This window comes from Chelonoidis abingdonii, chromosome 23, assembly GCF_003597395.2.
Source record: "Chelonoidis abingdonii isolate Lonesome George chromosome 23, CheloAbing_2.0, whole genome shotgun sequence".
NCBI lineage: Eukaryota > Metazoa > Chordata > Testudines > Testudinidae > Chelonoidis > Chelonoidis abingdonii.
The window spans coordinates 17796897-17817761 of record NC_133791.1 but is presented as its reverse complement, the minus strand read 5'-3'; the positions used below and the strand labels follow the sequence as shown (position 1 = coordinate 17817761).

The following is a 20865-nucleotide window of genomic DNA, read 5'->3' as shown; positions in this document are numbered from 1 at the left end:
GAGAATGATTAGGGGCATGAAAACAGTCTCTGTGAAGAGAGGTGGAGAAGACTGGGCTTGTTACCTTAGGCTTGGTCTACACTAAAAAGTTGTATCAGCATAGCTGTGTCAGTCAGGGGCGTGAGAAAACCCACAAGCTTGACTGGCACAACTATGCCAACAATCCCACTCAGCGTAGACACAAAAGTGTCGATGGAAGAGGGCCTAGCTAATGTCGTTCGGGGAGGGGGAATTCCCTGCTTCGGCAAAAATAACTTCTGTTGGTGTAGGCCATGTCTATTGTAGGCGGCTATGCCAGTATAGCTACCCAGTATGGTCTCTGTAGTGCAGACACAAGGAAATGAATAAAAGGAGTCATGATAAAATCATATAAAACAATGAAAGCAGCAGAGAATCCTGTGGCACCTTATAGACTAACATAGTCTATAAGGTGCCACAGGATTCTCTGCTGCTTTTACAGATCCAGACTAACACGGCTACCCCTCTGATATAAAACAATGAATGGTTTAGAGAAGAAAGAGCAGGAGCTGCTATCCTCCCTGTCCCATAACACAAGAACAAGAGGACAGTCAATGAAACTGAAAGGGAGCAAGTCCAAAACTGATCAAAGGAAAAATACTTTGCTGCACAAAGTATAATGAGGCTGTGGAACTCCCTGCCACAGGAGGTCATTAAGGCCAAGAACTTAGCAAGATTCAAAGAGTGAGTGGACGTCTCTCAGGGATATCAAGAATATGCAGAGTTATAACAGTTAATACTTGGATATTAGGAAAAACTTTTTCACTAAGAGGGTGGTGAAGCACTGGAATGGGTTACCTAGGCAGGTGGTGGAATCTCCATCCTTAGAGGTTTTTAAGGGCCGGCTTTGCAAAGCCCTTGCAGGGATGATTCAGTTGGTGTTGGTCCTTCTTTGAGCAGGGGGTTGGACTAGACACCTCCTGAGGTCCCTTCCAACCCTGATATTCTATGATTCTAATACAAACCAAGTTCTAGAAACTATGCTTCAGGGTTTAAACCAGTCTCTATTAGGGATCAGGAGGAGACCGTAACGAGGTCAGATTATCCTACTTCTGTTACTTCACCTTCCTCTGGGACATCTGGTGCTGGGCACTGTCAGAGATAGGACACTGGGCTATGGACATGGGTCTGATCCAGTCTGGCAACTCCAGTGCTCAGGAGGAACGTTACTATCCCCACCCCAGCCCTAAAGTTTTCTAGGAGGTTCTGCACACTTTGGGTCTGAGCCACAGCTGGTGTGAATTGGTGTGGCTCCACTGACTTCAACAGGGCCACTGTGATCTACACCTCCTGAGGATACGGCCCACCATCTCAGGGCCACAGTTCCTCTCCCAAGTGCAGCCTTGGCTTCTCCCAGGAGCCGCACCTGCATACCTGCTGCATTGCTGATGTCGAGATGCACCACGTCCTTCTGATCCACAAATAGCATCCTGAAGTACTCGCTGCAGGCTGCCAGCACGGCCTTGTGGGCCTTGAAGTCAATGCCGTCCACCACGAAGGTGCAGTCACACAGCAAGCCCAGCTGCCTCTGCTGGTTCAGCTGATCCAGGACCTGCTTGCTGTGCTGAGGGAAATCCATAGCTGAGGAGAGAAAGCTCAATCACCTGGCTGATCAGAGCCTACGCTCAGTCCCTCCAGCTACTGTGCTTGAGCCTGATGCTGGAGCCAGGGACGTTTTATTAAAATCATTTTATGGTGTGTAAGTGCCGACTAACGGTGCTTAAAACTGAAGCAGAGCACAGACCCACTTCCACCTACGGGCTTCAGCCTTGATCTGGAGGAACGAATGTTAGGGCTGACGAGCTAATTCAGTCTCTACTGGGCAGTTAGTCAGTCATTGGGCCCATAAGAAAGACAGCCTCACACTGTACCATTGGTCATTATTATGCATTTCGTATTGCAGGAGCACGTGGAGGCCAGGGCTCCACTGTGCACACACATCGCTAAGAGAAGGTCCCTGCACCAAAGTATGAAACTACAGAAAACAGGTGGATACAGACAGATGGGAGTATACGACGAAACGAGATGATACTGCCGAGTGGGTTGTAGGAATCACGGCAGAGAAGTGTTTTAAGGAGAGATCTAAGGGACACTCTGGCAGCCTTGCAGGAGCTCTTCCCATGAACAAGGGCCGCTGTGGGAGAAAGCGTGAAGGTGCTTCTTGGAAAGTTTTTAAGTGGACAATCAAGGTTAGGAGGAGGCTGTTCAGAATTTTTGCCTCCATCTGAAGTGCAGGCCACTGCTGGTGGGATGATCAAGTGTGCCAAATGCTATGGCCTCCCTGGTCAATTGTATCAGACCCACCCCATTAACCATTTCCCTGCAAAGCCGCAGGCTGCAGCTCTGTTTTAAACCTGATTTGGCATAAAATCTGCTTCTGTTATTTTGTCACGTTTTCTTTCGAAAAGAGAGTGCTGTTTTCTGACTGAAATTCGCTAGTTGAGGCCTGCAAACGAAGGCCTATTGGTGGGTGCAGGAGCAACACTAGGAAGTGTCAAAAGGAATTTTAAATACTGACTTATAGTATCACATTTACTAACATGCCCCCTGGTCCTTCCAATCAGACAGACACTTAAAACTGAAAGTCATACAGATCAGCCTCCATTCCTGTAACCTCTTTCTGGCACCCAGCTTGGCTCCATCCAATTGCAGCTGCTAACATCAAACCACCCTCCTGGCCTGTTTTCACCATGTTGCAGTTACCACTGGCTCCCACTTTCCCAGTACTGCCCCTTACACCCAGGACTCTCCCTGAATTAGCACACAAAACCACGACCCTCTTCAAATCCCTCCACAAACCCCACTTCTACTGCGAAGCCCACAGATATCAACTGATCCCAGCTTGAGAGGGGCCAGCAGGGATCGCCAATATTTATTTATATCTTTTAAATATTTCAGCACATGTCAATTGTACATCCAGGCAGCCTATGTAACTGCATGAACATACCGTATCCTCCCTCACCCCATTCTATTCTATGATTAGATCTAAAAATAAATAGACAAAAGATTAAGGAGTTAGAAAATGCCCGATTTAAGGAGGTCTGTGCAACCTTGTATCAGTCAATATTTTTTTTTATCCTCTTCATTCAACGTGTGGCCCCAGATGTTATTTAACGTACACTATCCATCCTTGCACTGAATACAAAATGACTGATTTCCTCCCAAGTGTTTCTATGGTGCTCTCCCCACCTGAGCAATTCACAAACATTAGAGAATTTATCTTCACAACATTCCAGAGAGCATTGGGGGGGGGGGGGCCTTAGCATCCACATTTGCCAGCTGAGGAACTGAGATCCAACCAGATTTTAATATATTATTTGACAAAATTGTCAAGTGACCAATTCATGATGCCCAGGGCCTGATTTTTCAGAGTGCTCAGCATTTTTATAGTACTTTAGGACGCCAAAGCACAGCTTCAGTTGTGAGTCCTCTGAACTTCTGCAAACCTGCCCCCAGGTGTCTCATGGTACCCGGAACCACTCAGGAACATACCAGGACCCCAAGGAGACACTTTGGCACAAAGTGGAGCCGACTGCAGAAGCCCTCATCTTCAATATGAAGGTGAGGCTCATAGAGATTACGGTCCCATAGGAAGCTCCACCTGGATCTCACGGGAGGGGTGGTCACAGATCACATTAGAACGCCTTTGGCTACATGGCCACCTACCCCAAAAGAATCCTGTGTCTTTACACAGGCCATTCCAAATAGACGAGAAAGGTTTAACCCAAACAAGGCACCCCATGCAGTCAGTGTGCTTTAAAGGGCAGCCGCCCTGACTCATTATCCAACTGAACAGCAGACAAACAACACTTCATAGCGATATCCCAAGTGGCCCAGGAATGGGGGTGGAAAGGCTGGTGTTGCAATGTATGCAAGACATCCTGCCTTTAAATAACCTGCGGAAGTAAGTCTTGTTGAAACCACCTCTCGTAGCAAAGTGGAATGTAGCGAGGGAGGAAGACTCCATCTGGGCTAAGTACAGCCGAGTGATATAGAGATCTTAGTGCACCGGCAAATTTCAGCTTCAGTCTTTCCATTGGATCTGCATAGGCAGACTCCTGTGCCTGCAGGATTGGGCTAACTGGGCTCCAGACAGGTGCAAAGGTCTGTCCATGTGGACTCAATTACAAGACGGGGGCCTTAAAGCAGACTTTATAGATTTCATAAGCAGTCATGGGAAAGGACGGACGTTTCTCTCATGGATCAATACTTGGTTAAAAGAGGAAACAAAGGGGAGGAATAACTGGTCAGTTTTCATACTGGAGAGAGGTAAATAGTGGTGTCTCCCAGGCATCTGTACTGGGACTAGTGCTGTTCAACATATTAAAAAATGATTTGGAAAAAAGGGGTAAACGGTGAGGTGGTAATAATTGCAGACAAGACAAAATTACTCAAGAAAGTGAAGTCCAAAGCAGACCAAGAAGAGGTACAAAGGGATCTCATTAAACTGGGTGACTGGGCATCAAAATGGCAGCTGAAATTCAGTGCTGATAAATGCAAAGCACATTGGAAAACATCATCCCAACTATACGTACAAAATGATGGGGTCTAAACTGGCTGTTACCACTCAAAAAGGAGACCATGGAGTCATTGTGGATAGTTCTCTGAAAACATCCACTCAGTGGCAGTCAAAAGTGAACAGAATGTTAAGAACCATTCAGAAAGGGATAGATAAGAAGGTAGAATGAGGATAGATTAAAAGGACTGAAACTGTTCAACTTGGACAAGAGACGACTTAGGGGGGATATTATAGAGGTCTGTAAAATCGTGAATGGTAAAGAGAAAGTGAAGAAGAAAGTGTAATTTACTCCTTCACATAACATAACTATCAGGTGTCACTCGATGAAATTAATGGGCACCAGGTTTAAAACAAACATAAGGAAGTACTTCTTCAACACACAGTCAACCCATGGAACTCATTGCCAGGGGATGTTGTGAAGGCCAAGACTACAACAGGCTTCAAAAAAGAGTTAGATAACTTCAGGATAGGTCCATTAATGACAATTAGCCAAGATGGTCCAAGATGCAATTTCATGCTCTGGGTGGCCGTAGCCTCAGAGTCCCATAAGCTGGGAATGGGTGACGGGATGGATCATTTGATGATTCCCTGTTCTGTTCATTCCCTCTGGGGCACCTGGCATTGGCCACTGTCAGAAGACAAGATATTGGGCTAGATGGACCACTGGTCTGACCCAGTATGGCTGTTCTTATGTACTATCTGGAAGATGCATAGATTCATGGATTCTAAGTCCAGAAGGGACCACTGTGATCATCTAGTCTGACCTCCTGTATAACACCGGTCAAAGACCTTCCCCAAAACAATTCCTGTTAGAATCAGAGGAGCTCTTTTAGAAAAAAACAGATAAGCTGAGATTTTGAGAGGACACAGTCTTTACTCTGAGTTACAAAATTAGCATGTTTTCTATTATAATATAAATGTGCGTGTGTGTAATTTCAAGGACGTAATCCCTATCCTTTCCTGCATGACTTCCAGCCCTTATCAAAATTAAAAATCTTTCAAGCACGAAAAAGGGCAGCTGACCCCACAGGAAAACCTTGAAAGAACCCTCTGACACTCATCTGCTCATTGAGAAAAAAAAAAAAAAAGAAAAAATCCAGGCCATTTGCAGGAGAGAGAGCTACACCTGTTCTCAAGAGCTCACCAGCTCGCACAGCTTATTTGCACCTGAAATCCTAATCCTCCCTTTGTGACTCACTTGCACAGCAGCTAATTACAATGTCACAAACACAGGGTTTATGGTTTCAAATGGGGAATAAGCAGCAGGAACAGACACTAAAATATATGGATAAATAAAAAATTATTCAAAGACCCTGTATTCTTACCCGTTAATAAAGGCAAGGAGAAGAGAGGCAGAAAGTGAGGTTTTTTTAAACTAAAGAACTCTTATAACAGAATTAGGATAAACCATAGGAAATCATGCACAAAGAGCAAAAAATACCCCCATGGAAAGAGGTAGATGACATTCAACAACATCCTTTTCATGCTCAAAATGGGCTTACAAATTTTGTATATACTTTGTGCGTGCTTGCAGGATTGGTAAAGAGAACTGAGTCTCAATAACATGTAGAGAAGAAGCCAACTTTAATGTTTCTAACTCCTGCTCAGAATTACCCAAGCGCAAAATTTCTGATCAGAACAAGTGGTGGTGGGGGCGGGAGGGGCGGAAGTATATTTTCACACCCAAACTAATTCAAAAATGGTTACATAAAATTTGATCACATTTCCCAAAAATGTGTGTATGTATATATATACACACCCCAATGATAGCAAGGGAGCGGTCACAGTCCTGAACGGACAGTTTTGTGCTGTAGAATCTAAGAGCTGGTCTACACTTGAAATGCTACAGTGGCCCAGATATTCACTGAAGCAGTACAGGGCAGACACTACCTATGCTGATGGGAGTGTTCTACCATAGTGTAGTTAATCCATATCCCCAAGAGGCTGTAGCTAAATCAATAGACGAATTCTTCCATCAACCTAGCATTGTCTACACTAGGGGTTAGGCCAGTTTAACTACTTCGCTCGGGTGCGGATTTTTCATACCCAAGTGACATAGCTGGTTCGACCTAATTTTTTTAGTATAGACTAGGCCTCCCCTAGATGCAATGAAGGATAAGAATAAAGTCCTTTCCAGATGGCCAACATTCTCCCTTTTTACCAACAGCAAAGACAGTATGTTGGTCTGGGCGCAAGACCTGGGTTGAAAACTCACTTATTTCAGAAACAGACAGAAAAGGGATGCTCACCCACATGAGGCCATCTGGCTGGATGACAATTGCTCATATGATATCATTTTAAGGCAGTGGTTCCAGCAGAACTGGATAGCCACAAAGTAGTTGGAGAAGGTTGTAGCCTGACATCACAACATAACATCAAGGAGTTGTGACCATTCTGGGGTTGTGTGACTTCATCCAATGGGACAGTCTCACTTTCTCCTGCCCCAGGGTGCTCTGGAGGCATAGAAAGGGATCACAACAGCCAGGGTTGATTGAGTCAACCCACAGCCTGGCATATTGATAACATGCCATGAAGATCAGGCTGTATTTACAAGGAGACACCTGATATTAGTCCCAAATATGTAAAGAACAGTCCCAAATAACTGCAGGTAAGAGAGAATCCTCTTACTTAAAGCACAATCCTGTAGTCATGAGTTTCCATGGTAGTAAGTTGGCCTGCTGCTGGGGGAAGACTAGGAAAACACCTAAGGTAACAGCTCTGGGTATATGAGGAAAGCAAGAGGAGAAGGCTCTTCCTCCTGACAAATTAGAAGCCCTGGAGTCAGCTTCTAAACTAAAATTCAATCTGAAAGTTGCTGTTAATGGATATTTTTCTTCCAGGAAGATACACTTACTGCTGTGGGCTCTGACTTATTTTCTTACAGCGCTCGTGTTTCAATGCTAACAAAATTCCATCTGTGCAGAAACGCCCTTCATTGAATCCTTTAGCCACACCATGACAGCATGCTTGGCCTGCTTGCTTCTTCAGAACCAAAGCCCTCCACGTGAAATCTGCTTTAAAGACTAACCAGTATCCTTGCTGTTTATATCTGATGCAGTTTGCCAGAACAAGCTATTAGTTTGCTAATCCAGGGCTCCAAAAATTCACAAGACAGAGGCCAGGGCCAGAAGGAAAGAACTAATCACTGGAAGCCAGTACAAAGTGTAGTCCAAGCACCCACCTGCTCCATCATTTAGTCTCTGTGAGCTTGCTAGCGTATTGAGGAAAGCAGCTGCAGTTTAATGACCTGCATCTGAACAAAACTGGGGCACCCCGACTTACAAACTATACTGTAATGGATGGACACAGATATCAAGACATGGATATGTTTTGACAACGTGTAGCTTGTGCCAAAATTTTGCAGTGCCGTGTCATTGTGTGTCCAGGGCCAACAACATCATATTTAAAATGTATCAGCTGTGCCGTGCTATCAAGTTAATTTGATTCTCATGATCACCTTGGAGTCTTCCTCACACGAATGCTGAGCTGTCCCTTTTTCAGATCTTCAGAGATCCCGGGATGGCAAATTTGCAGCAGGACTTTTACAAATTTATCAAAGTAACAGTGTCAACGATCACCAAGAGTGATAATGAGCAGGGAAAGCCAGATGTGTTCTAATTACAGAGACAGGATGACAAGCGATCAGCAATGCTCAGTAAGAATAAAAAAATCCTTCACTTAGCATTAAGCTGTAAAAAATTGACACTAAAATGTGCTTGCATCCGCCAGAAGAAATCAAGGGAGTATCAGTGGCTCATATGCATCTGTCAAAGAGCCAAGGAGACCAGACGTACCAATCCAGCCTAATGCATTTATTAAACTTCAAGACAGAAAGAAGCCTTTTTACTTTCTATCATGTTTGTTGCAGAGAACAGAAGCTATTTTTCCTCCAAAGACTTAGTTAACTCCTTTCAACCACCATTTACATTAGCCCCTCGTACTCGTATACTAACATCATCACCATGTTGTACTTCTGTAAACCACCTTTTATCTGTGCCTCGCAAAGTATTTTACAAACATTAGTAAACTAAGTCTCACAATAGCCCTGAAAGTACACCAGACCCTCGCCAGAATGCGCATCTATACAGCACAAATTCGCATATAATGCGGTCGCGGCCATGGATCCCATATTTAATTACTTTAATTGAAATTCATTTTAACGGGGTCCCTGCATTAATGCGGTACTGCGCATGGATCCCAAATCCCGCGTTCTAGTGAGGGTCCGGTGTATTCTCTGAATTTTACAAACAAACCAACTGAGGCACTGGGAGTTCAAGTGACTTGCCCATGGTGACACAGTGAGTAAGTGGCAGAGTTATCAATAGAGCCCAGGTCTCCTGCCTCATGGTCCTCTGATTTAACCACAGACCATCCTGCATCTAATCAACATGTATTTCCTGTAACTAACTCCTCTTCTGGAAAGCAATTCTGCCTCTAGCATCCAGATCTTTGAGATAAAATTCACCAGCCCTTTCGTGGAGAAAGAGCAAAACATAGCTCTTGAAAAGGCCCATTTTCGTTGAACTGGGAGCTGTTTTGACTTGCTCAGAAGGTTCAGTGCAGTCTTGGAAGAGTGCTTCCCTGCAGACTAGTTAGTTTTGTGGTTCTGCTGGCACTGTTGGGAGAATGCTGGCGCAATTGCATGGACAGGAAATTTTGCAAGACTTCCCTCATCTGAGCAACTGGGAATTTGCCTTTCTAGTCTACTGAGATTCTTACATGGCACCTGGCATCTGAGTTTATGTGGAAGACTTGGGATGTCTGTATTCCTGTATCGAATATAAACTCACCGTCCCTTTTCTAGCCAGCCATCTGTCATATGTGCAAGTCCGATCGTCACACTGGTACCCGCCATACTCCACTAGGAGTATATCCCAAGCTGCTTTCAAACTCACAAAGCCTCTGTCTCTGACATGCAGGTTTCTTAGATTCACTCAGGCAGTACAGCCATATACCAGCCTTTCACAAAGACAAACGCGCAGGTTGTCAATACAGTAACAGCTCCTTTTGTTACTGCTTTAAAGAGAGAGTGTCCAGACGATGGGCTATCTCCTTTTTGAGAATGCGTTAGCTTGACACACTTCAACCTTTCATCATTATAGAGGCAGGTATGCGTCAAACCCATCAATCTGATGTTCTCATTACAAAGAGTGGAAGTTTCCATCAGAAACAGTGAAGTCTTGAGGTGAGGTTACAGCATACAATATTTTCTTCTAAAGTAATGAATCCCACTAAAACTGCTAAGATCCATCATGCTTACATCCCTCAAGACCCCTCATTCTAAGCCACTCTCAGAACTGGTCCTGACAGGGTAGGAGATGTACTTAAATTTTCCGGATGTCTCTTATTCTGCCCCTTGCCGGTGTTTCTCTGACAAAATCAATTTCCTAATGTCTTGGATCTTCTCTATGTCCATTTTTAAACATAAGCAATGCACTGGCCTTTCCTTAAATTAACAGATACTTCAAAAGTTTTCAAGCGATAATACACCTTGTAGTCATGTAACAAACAGCATTCCCTCACCTGCACTTTGACCACCTTCCTTGGGAGAACTTCAAACAAGCCAAACCCTCAGCTGCTTCAAACAACTGCCATTTTTTTTTTTAACTTGCCACCAAGATGTTTCCTTTTTTTCTCCTTTAGCCCTGCTCCCTCCTAAAATGACACTGACCCAAAGCCCAGCACAAGCAATACGCAGTTCAAAGCCAGTGACAGGCTTATGTTCTGGAAATGGGAACCGCGCACCACTGGAAAAGGAGGGATTCTCCGTTTCAGTGGAGCCTGAGAGATGGAACTTTAAAATCAAAACATTTGTATGTATCAAAGGGTTCTTTCAGGTCATTTTTAAAAGATGTTTCATATTTTAATTATAATTTTCCCCTGCTTCTGATTCCTGTACAACCCGAATCATGATAGTTAGGGTACCTGGGCTTTATAAATGAAGGGATACAAGACATAGTCTCAATATATATATTTGCAGGAATTCTAAAACTTTTCTGCAATCATTTTTCTGTGAACTCTGTGGCCTATGCAAAGTACATGATGGTGTGGAGTTGTATGAAGGATTTCACTAGCTTCCAGCTGGGATGACCTGTATAACTCTCTTAAATTATAACTGAAATATTTGGTCAGGTAAAAGGCATCATCCCCGCCCCACCACCACCACCATTATTCACCTTCCCCATGTGGCTGGCGATATTTTCTTTGAAGTCTTAAAATATTAAAATACAACAAAACAGACCACCCATTAAAATTATTCAGAGCTCAGGGCCAGTGGGAACTGAATGTTGCAGAACTGAAGATCAGAACCCATTACAGAATATTACAGAACCCATTTGATCAATATTTCAGTAATTCACATAGTAACACTGAACACTTTCCATAAGAGAGTATCATGATCTCTACTTTTACAGATGAGGACACTGACTCACAGAGAGGTTAAGTGACTTCCCCAAGGTCAGAAAGTCAGTGGCAGAGACAGGACTTAGAACCCACGTCTCTGAATTCCCAGTCTTGCAACTTAAGCTTTATACCATTCTGCCCTCTGAAGTGTTGCTGGGAACGTTTCCTCAATAGGGTTCATTTCCAATGGAACAATTACTCAAATCAGCCATGATTATTATTACAGAATGACCCACAATTAATAGCAAAAAGCAATTTTAATGTTGCTTTATATTAAAAGGTGATGACTGTCAGATATGTAGGACATAGCTCAGATGCCATAATGATTATTAATGTTGATAAAACAGGCTCAGTTTAAAGTTACACGGGGGGGGGGGGGAATCTTTTAGGAACATTAGCCCACATTCCTACTGTTAGATAAAATGAAAGAAGGTAACCAGTGTGATGAAGAGAAAGGCACAGACACCTCATGCAGAAGGTGCCAATTCTGGTCCACGTCAGAGTCATGCAACCTCTAAGAAGTCTTTAGTTTGGTCAATTTCTCCTTTACTGCATTTCATCTTAGTGTTATTCTATGGCTATGCCATTCAAATACCATATAGAACACAATGCTTCTGGGATAATAGAACAGCTGCTACTGCATTATAAATAGTGATGTTTTTACCCATCCTACCCGCCTCAGAACAATGGAATATTGGCTTACATTATATCAAGCATATTAACACACTTGCTCTCAGTGAAATGGATGTCTCATTTCCTTCATACATTTTAATTACTACTGTATTGCTCCCCCGCAACAGTAAATACATATTAACATTGTGAGAGGAAGGACTGCCCAGTGGTTAGGGTGCCAGCCTGGAACTTGCGTAACTTGTGTGTGATTCCTTGCTCTGCATGTGTGACCGGGGGCAAGTCACTCAGTCTCTGCAGGCTCAGTTCTCCATGTATAAATTGAAACAATAGCATTTTCCTATTTCACAGCCCTGTCGTGAGGGTAAATACGGTCGAGTGCTCAGATACAAAGACAGAGAGACTATTCCTCTTGGAAGCCTCTATCCATAACCTCTTCTACAGAATAGAGCTGACTGATATGTGTCATACCTTGGATAGATTCAACAAAAAGTTGCATTTTAAAATACAAAACCACTGCCCCAAAGTCAATCTACTCCCTAAAATGGGAAAACAAGTGGACTGCATATGTGACACTCCTTTACCAGGGCTCTGTTCTATTCACAAGCTATAATGCGACCATCAAAGTGGTATCTGGGTGCCTTGACTAAAATAAAAAGCAAGGGAACTCAGTTCCCAGAGTTTAATGGAGCTAAGAAACTAGAATGATAGCAACCTTTGAGTCTCACTCTCTCCCAATCACATCAGTGTTTTCCCTTTCAGTCTTCCTCTGACATTGCTGTCAAGTCTTTTATTACTGTATCAATCATAGTGATGGAAAGCTCAGTACTAGACACCTGCATTTGTGGCATGCAGTTAAAGATAAATAAATCTGCTAAGTTTAAATTAAGCTTGCCACGTGATGCCCCCCCCCCCCCCCCCCCCGTGCACTGCCAATTGGGAAACGAGAGACAAGCCAGTTGCTACAAAGCATAGGATCAGAGTTTAGGCGAGAACGACTACCAGATCATTCTATGTGCAGGGGTTCCCAAACTTTACAACCTGTGAACCCCTTTCACTTAAAATGTCAAGTCTCACGAACCCCCTCCTAAAAATATATTTCCAGGGATTTTCTCCTTTACTTGAGCATAAACTATAAAAGCAACAATCTTGGAAATATATAATTTGCTATTATTAATCATTACAGATTTTTATTACATTATGAAGACCAGCAACACTCTTCCAGATCTCACTTTTGTGGCCTGTATCACTTTGAATAAGCCTGTATAAGACAAGGCTCCTATGTTTCATCAAGGACTGCCACATGTGAAACAGCACAAAGGTATTACAGAAAACCAACTCAAAGAGTTCCTCCTACACAAGCATTCAGGTCTTGAGCAGTCCAGGCAAACAACGCAGGTCACACAAAGCTTAACTTGTTTCTTCATAATAATTTTCAAAAACACAACCTAGCTACCTACTTAATTTTAAAAACAGCAAAAAAATATCCACTTCCCTTTAATTTCATATAAGGAGTCTTGAAGTTTTAAATCTCCTCATGTGTGATAGATACACTTGCTTTGATCTGCTTAGCTCTATGAAGTCCAGGGGTTCCAGGCTGCTGCCCCGTGCCTGCCTGGGGTTCATAGGGACGCGCTTGTCCGCCATTAGGAATTCCCCCACAGCCCCCCCCCGAGGATCCCCTTAACTTTTCATGAAACCCAGTCTGGGAAACCACTGATCTGGTGTTGACCATCATCCTGTAATATGCACAGGCCACTAACCATTCCCCAGCACCCCGCACCTCGAAAATACGCAACAAGTGGATTAGGCACAAGACAAGGAGGGACCAAGAATGCCCACCATGCCCAGGGCCCCTGCAGTGGCAGGGACTGATTAAGTAGATATACCAGATGAACCTGCAAGTAGATAGAGCGAGTTGGTCTCTCGCTTGGGTCTCCCACATCTGGCTGTTTTCAGTGTGACCTTGTTGCCAGTGATGGGATTGTGGTGCCCACTGAAATTTGTTTGACAGGCCTAGAGTGCTGGAGGAGGGTGAGGAGGCGGTTTTCCCTTACTGGTTAGGTATGTCCAAACAAATTGCACAGGTAGGTCATAATTTGGATTATTTGCAGAAATTTGGACCTGAATTTATGCCTGTGCAGTTGTGTTAATATAGGGTCACAGTTCAGATTTGTATGTGGAACCTTGACTTCGAATTACTGATCTTAATTAATTGAATGCTGAGGGTTACATGCAAATCAACTAGGAGGAAACTGCCATGCTGCTCTGATCTGAGTGTCTCTCCAGACTAGTATCCTGTTTCCACACAATGACAAGTGCAGTGCTGCAGAGGAAGGTATACAATTCCATAATGGACAAATATGAATATCCTGCAACAGATGTTCTTCCTGAATCTCAGCAGCAAAAGACTGGCTTATACCCTGATGCATGAATTATACAAATCCCTTCTAAGTATTTCTAATTGTATCTAATGTAATTGAAAATGTATTCATTAATATATGTAATCTTTGTTTGAATCCCAATGTCTTGCCCTCAATGTTATCTAGTGGCAATGAGTTCCACAGGTTGATTACATCGTTGTGTGAAAAACTATTTCCTTTATCACTTTTAAATGCGTTGCCCTTTCAATTTCATTGAATGTCCATTGCTCTTGTACTGCAAGGGTATAGGAGAAAGCTGATTTACCTCCTCTCATCCCCTCTTACTGTATATACTCTATAACTACGTTGTACTAATCGTTTCACTCCCTCAGTAGGCTGGGAAAACCTTTCCTATCCTACCTCACGTTTGTTTGCCTGTCTCTGATGCCTTCTGTTTCTGCAGTAGCTTTTTTTACATGGGCAATCTAAAACCAACCATAGCAGTCAAACGTTATGGTGTGCTATGAATTTGCATAATTGCTTTATCATCTTTTCAGTATTGTTTTTTACCCCATTCCTTATGCATCCTAATATGCGTTTGCTTTTTGGATTGTTACTGTGTATTGACTTGAGCTAATGTTTTTTTGACTTGCTACAATGATGCCCAACTCCTTTCCGATGGACTTCTGGCTTTCAGCTGCTACAGTGTATGAATATGTACGACAGAAGATGAACACCAGATTGTGCATTGGAGACATCCTCCTCCCCACAACAAATTTGGGAGGTCACAGTTTAGGCCAACAATTCCTTGCACAAACTGTGTTAATGGATCTATTCTGTCATGCATTATATGTCACATTCCATAATACGAGCTCATATTAAAATTGGTATGTACGTTGCTATCTACACACCACCAATTAACTATAATATACACCACTCTGCTCATGTATTAACCCAAATAATATCATGATACATATTTCCACAGCAACTCTCTCCAGTATCTGGGCGCTGATACTACTAACAACTGCGTTTTTTCCACCTTAAACAAACCCTGAAGTTACTCTCTGCTGTACTAACTTTACGTGTTTCAGTGAGTGGCAGTAAGTGTCGACATACGAAACAATGGCAAAGCAAATGTTTCACTTAGGTGTTGAAATGTTTGATACAGATCAATATACACTTTGAAAGGCAGATACTGCAACTGCATGTAGCGTGTGTTGTGTAATTACACGTGGTATTACTTGGTATTATGTTGGGAATCCACTATTGCTATTAGAAATAAAAAATATATTTCTTGGGTAGAGTCCATTGCACAGACGCTTATAGGCAGTTGTCCTAATTCATTCTGCTGCTGATTTACTTGGCAAAACAGTTAAAATCTTATATAATATAAAGAAGCTCCCGCTAAGCTTAACATACGAATCATTGCTAGGGCTTTCAGCAGGTAATGTGTCAAAATGAACCATCAGCAAGGAAAGAAGAGCAAGCAGGAGCAACCTCACAAGCAGATTCAGTTGTTGGTCCACAGCAGGAAATTCTTACCCACGTTTTCAGCAGCAGGGCTGCCTGCACCAGTGTGTACCAACAATGTAAAGTCTAGGGTAGACTAGCCAAAGTGTCTCCTCTCACTCTGTCCTCGTAGGATTAGCTGTGTCAGGACCCTTATGCCAGGTCTATCCAGCGTTACACCCACTGAGAATATCAGTAGTGCAACAAAAGAACAGTTGTTCTGAATAAGAATATTTGAATCATTGTAGACAGATTGGGTCCCTGGAGAGAGAGAAACGTCACAGTGGCTAAGACGTCAAATGCTGACTTATAAAAGCTGACATTGCCTGCTCGCAGCCCGCGGTTTCCACACTGCATGCGCCATCGCGGGATCCACTTGTACAAAGTTTCTCAAGAGTTCGACGTGAGTTCAGCTCGTATACAGCCAGAGGCACCGACTTTTGGCGCAGCGCTGAGACCCTTCACCATTACCTTGCCGCCACACATGGACTCCAGTCTTGGCCCAGGTTGCCACAAGGGGGTGGAGAAGATGTAAGATCTGATGGGGAAGCGCAGGCGGTTGACTAGTGGCAGCGAAGGAGGGTGTAAGATGGGAGGGACCAGAATAGCCAGCCGTGGGTCGAGGCGGGGGATCGATGGAGGCAGCAGATTTAAGATCAAGATTTATTTTTTTATTACTAGACCCACAGCTCAATTGGCCACTTCAGAGTGGGTCCCCTTAGCCTACTTAGAGAGACACACCCTGCCCTATCCCACCGCCTGCCCCCCATCTCCACTGTAGCGTCCCCCTGCCCCTATATCGCCCTCAATCCCCAAGTCGTTCCCTCCCCGCCACATCCCCCTCCCCCCACTCCTACCAGGGCTGCCCCTCCCCCATGGCTACACCTGCCCTGGCTGCCCCTGCTCCTGCCCCTCTGGCTGCCCCCTGGAGCTGCCCTGGCTCCCCCCGGCTGCCCCCGCTACCTGCCATCCCGGGACCCGCAGGTGAGTCACATGTCGGCAAGCAGGGCTCAGACTGACACGGAACGGACAAAGGGCGCCGCCATTTTGGAGACGGGCGGAAGCGGCGGCGTCTCACCTCCCCCTCCCCATGGCCCGCCGGCTTTCCGCGCATGCGCAGCTACAGCAGGGGAAGCACGGGCGGCTGACAGGCCTCTCTAGCGCATGCGCCGCTGTTCTGAAGCGTCAGGGCGGGGCATTGAGAGCGAGCGGCGGGCCTTGTGGATCACGTGGTGTTTCTCCGGGCCAGCGCCATGACACCAGAGGCAGCAGCGAGCACTAGAGGCAGCCCCGTGCCGTGAGACGGAGGCAGGCTGCTGGGCATTGCAGAGACCGTGCAGCAGAGGTGGGCTCGGGCAGGGGCCTGGCTTTGTAGCCATAGCCACGGTCAAAGGGACTGGACTGTGCCTCCCAACGCACTGTGGCCATGCGGAGCGTGGGTGCCCCAGTGAAACATTATGCCACCTCTGTGCCATGCCACTTCCCAACATGATCCTAGCCTGGAAAGGCTAAAACTGTGACTACCAGACAAACTGACATCAGCATTAACAGCCTCAGGCATTCACAAATCATGAGTCAGGTCTTGAAGAGCCATGTGTTGGCTTAAAAATCATGAGGTATTTAAAAAATAAAAGAACGTTTTTCTTTTTCTTTGCTTTCTGGGCTCGAGGCTGCACTCAGATCCCATGTTCAAGCTTTTCTTTGCAACCATGAAGGCTAGACGCTCACTCTTTTAGAAGGGGAAGCTGAGATTCTCACATGATTCCAGCAGCTGGGGCTTTAGGGAAGAAACACCAAATATCACAAGACTTTCAATAGAACGGTGAGAGTTGGTAACAGTGTTATGTGGGCATGGAGGGAGTGGTGATCTTTCAGGGATCAGGCATGCAGGGCTTTGACTATCAGGACAGAGACCTTGAACTGGACTTCCCTGAAAGAGTCAGGATATGCCACATCTTCAGGGCCACTCTGGATCTGGTATGTTTACACAGCAACTAGACTAGTCTGTGCAGCTGGCCCATGCCAGGCGACTCAGGCTTGTGGGGTTCAGGCTGCGGGGCTGTTTCATTGCTGCGTAGACTTCCAGGCTTGGGCTGGAACCCAAGCTCTGGGACCCTCCCACCTCCAAGGTATGGATCCTGAAACAAGCGTGGATCTTGAGCACATGCAATGCATCTAGCAGGGGTCAAGCAGACAGGAAGAGCAGGATATTTACTCATCTGCAGATAAAGATCCTTAGAGGTGAACTTTGCAACATGCTAGCCTCTGATCAGAAGGTCTTATTTGGACTAAAACCACACCTTATTGCAACACCAAGCACAGGCTTATCCTAACATTGTTTGGTGTTGAAATAAAAGAGGTACAATGCCATGACTGCTCCTCTCCTTAGGCTGGGTTTGTGTCCTCTGGATGCTTACATTATAACCGCAAATTAGCATCAAGGGCAAAAGTTACATTTTTAGGTTGCCCTGATTGTGTATAATTAAACACGGCAGCACTGAGAGTGGCTTACAAGTCCGTTGTAGGGTGACCAGAGAGCAACTGTGAAAAAATGGGACAGAGGGTGGGGGGTAATAGGTGCCTATATAAGAAAAAGTCCCCCAAAATGGGACTGTCCCTTTAAAAAGGGGACATCTGATCACCCATCTCATCACACTGGCTAAATTGTGTTGAATCCCAGTTTCATACATGTGATCAACTGAATGCATAAATGTTTGCAGGGACGGGGCCTGTGGAAGCATATAGTTCTTAGTGTAACATCAGGCCTTTCAGATTGTCAGGAGATATATTTAAAGATGGAAAAATTTTGAAGTAAATCTCCTTTGAGGGTGCATCTGGTTAAATTTTAGATCATAATCAAGTGCTGTCCCAGCTGGGGACATCCCAATACCCGGTATCCTGCCTCAGCCTTCCCTGGCAAGCCCAGGAGTTGCCAGTGGAAAAATGTACAGGATTGTTAATGTCTCATACCCGGCAAAGTTCCTATTCCAGTGTTCTGATCATTTCTGGTGCTGCCGTCATCTGTTTGTTTTTCCTTCTTTTTTCAGGTGTTCTGCAGCCCTGTTAATTAACCCAGGTCTAGCCAAACAATCAGCTGCAGCAATGGTTTGAATATAGGCCTCACCCTGTTCCCTTGACTTGAGGTGGAAGTCTGCTCCCTGCCTCCCCGTTCATCTGAATGAGGTGAAAACTTCAATCTTAGCTGAAACTATTTAAATTAGGCTGGATCTCTTGATGTATTTATGAGCTCTGCCAGGCATGGTCAGCAACTCTTCCAAAAGTGAGTGCCTGCCCCAGTCTGAGAGTTGTGAACGTCCCTGGCTCAGTTGGGCGGTAATACCTTAACTGTCAGCTTTAGCCATTTCACTGCTGATCATTTTTAGCAGAGGCTAACTGGGAAGAGTGGAGAGCAAGCCCCATAGGGATTAGAGGGGTAAATGCAGAGGGCAGAAAGGATGAGAGACATAAAGGCTCTGTCTACACAGCGAAAGTTGTGCACGGGGCAGCCTACCAGAGGGAGCAGGAATCCGGCTAACATGGGTAACAACTGCAATGAAGAGAGCTCAGCACAGGCTAGAGGGCTGAGTATGTACCCAGGGCCTGTACCAAGCCACTCTGTACTGTCTATTGTTACCTGGACCAGGTGGATTCAAGCTAGCCCTGTGCGCAGCTTTTGCTGTGTAGTCTGAGCCAAATACAAGGACAGCAACTGGGGAAAGCAAAGAAATACTGGGCAGAAACAGCAACAGTCCTAAAGAGGAGAATATTCTTCCACTGAGGCCTAGCGGACACTTCAAACTTAGGGTGACCCCATCACATTGCTGAGGGCTGTGAAAAATTTCACGCCCTGTGTGATGTGGTCGGGTTGAGTGTCTACACTACAGCGGCGCGGCTGCAGCACCGTAGCTGTCCCACTGTAGCCGCTGTGGTGTAGACATACCCTGAGTCACACTGAATAATAAACGTGATCGCATACATCCCCATGTGAAAGTAACACTCTGCCTGTATGAGAAACTTCTGGGGTTACCTGAAGGTGAATCACTGTCATTGGCTTACAGCGCGAGGGAGCCTCGTCTGTGACCACTGGGAGAGTTTCGCCCCAAACTTCTGGCTGCTGGAAACGCAAGTGCCCCACTCTGAGCTCCGCAAGCCCTGCTCTTTCCATCTGCACTTGGCACCCCCCAGCCCTTAGGCTGCCTAAGTGCAGAGCAGAGAGAACCTGGGGCTGAATCTATGTAGATAGTTAGCCACCCCCATCCCCAGCCCCCGAGTTCTGCTCTGACCCCAGGGCACAGGTCCTTCCAACCTGTCTGTACATCCCTGCTTCATTAGACTTGAGTGCCCAGTGCCTTACCCTCTGGCTGCCCGCAGTGCCCACAGATGCGCTGTCCGGGGAGCAGCTTCCCCAGCTCAATGCTCTCAGCCCACAGCACTTAGACGTGGCTGTAGTAAAACCAAGCAAAGTTTATGTGACAAAGCTTCAGACAGAGATTCATACAGGGGCCAGGATAAGGACTGGAAACATGGTTACTGATAAAATAAAAATATCAAACGCCAGCTAGACCCTGACTTATTACCACGTTTCTCTCCTGTCTAACAGGGTATGTCTCACCCACTGGTCAGTCTGTCTAGCACTTGGCCTGTCAAAGGAGCTGGAATCCCCTTTTCATGAGACACCCATACTGGCAGAGCATCATCCCTGTAATGGATGCCGTCTTGTCCCCTGTTATTCAGTTCCAGACCCGTTATCTCCTTTCCTAACCAGGCTGTGTCATTAACTTCACTTCGCCCTGTTGGTCCCTCTATTCAGGGGATTTTACTTGGCTCCTCTGTGCTCTGTAAAGGCCTGAGCCTGCACCTTTTCTAGCAGTGGGCTAGACTGGGTGGAAAGATGTCAATTATTCTCTCTTGATTGTGCAAGCGCTGAGAACCCCCCGGCCTCAGGTGACCAGTTTCTAGCAGCTTGGAACACGGCGTTCTACCTGGTCACATAACTCTTCGGATATTTTTTGTACATCCATCCCGCAATAACCATGACAAGTTCTTAGCGTCCGGCAGAGACCACACCTGGTCCCCTTTGACAAAATAGCATGAAGATGGTGATCCCGGGCTGCGTGCCCATCTGGCTATGCCCAGGCAAGTCCCAAAGCAAAGACTTATAACTGCGTGTCCTGTCCCCCATCCGTTGCCATGTGAAGTGCCTGAGTCACAACGTATTTCACACATCACCAGTGCACCGATGGATGCCCGGCAGACACATATGATGCTGAGGTCAGAGCTAAGGATTAGTGTTATAGTATGGTCACGATCGATGTGATATGTATGTGGTTACTTGTTGGAGGTGGATAGGTTTTCTTTAGAGAATGGCCTAATCTGTCAGTGAAAGGTGTGAATGGAATGTCTGAGGTTACTCACACTTGTAAC

The 20865-nt window shown here is 45.3% G+C and overlaps 1 protein-coding gene across 2 annotated transcripts in view; it reads right to left on the bottom strand.

The window, feature by feature from the left end:
- The window catches only part of ZBTB17 (zinc finger and BTB domain containing 17), a 34955-nt gene extending 18417 nt beyond the window's left edge, over positions 1-16538 (bottom strand). Inside the window, exons 1-2 of one of the 2 annotated variants that reach the window (XM_032787598.1) lie at positions 16405-16538; positions 1393-1599 (exon numbers count right to left, since the gene is read on the bottom strand). In XM_032787598.1, the coding sequence (XP_032643489.1) occupies positions 1393-1599; positions 16405-16411 (214 nt within the window). In that variant the 5' untranslated portion in view covers positions 16412-16538. The remainder of the gene's footprint in view (positions 1-1392; positions 1600-16404) is intronic. The other variant, XM_032787599.2, reaches the window with a different exon arrangement.
- Positions 16539-20865: the final 4327 nt, after the last annotated feature.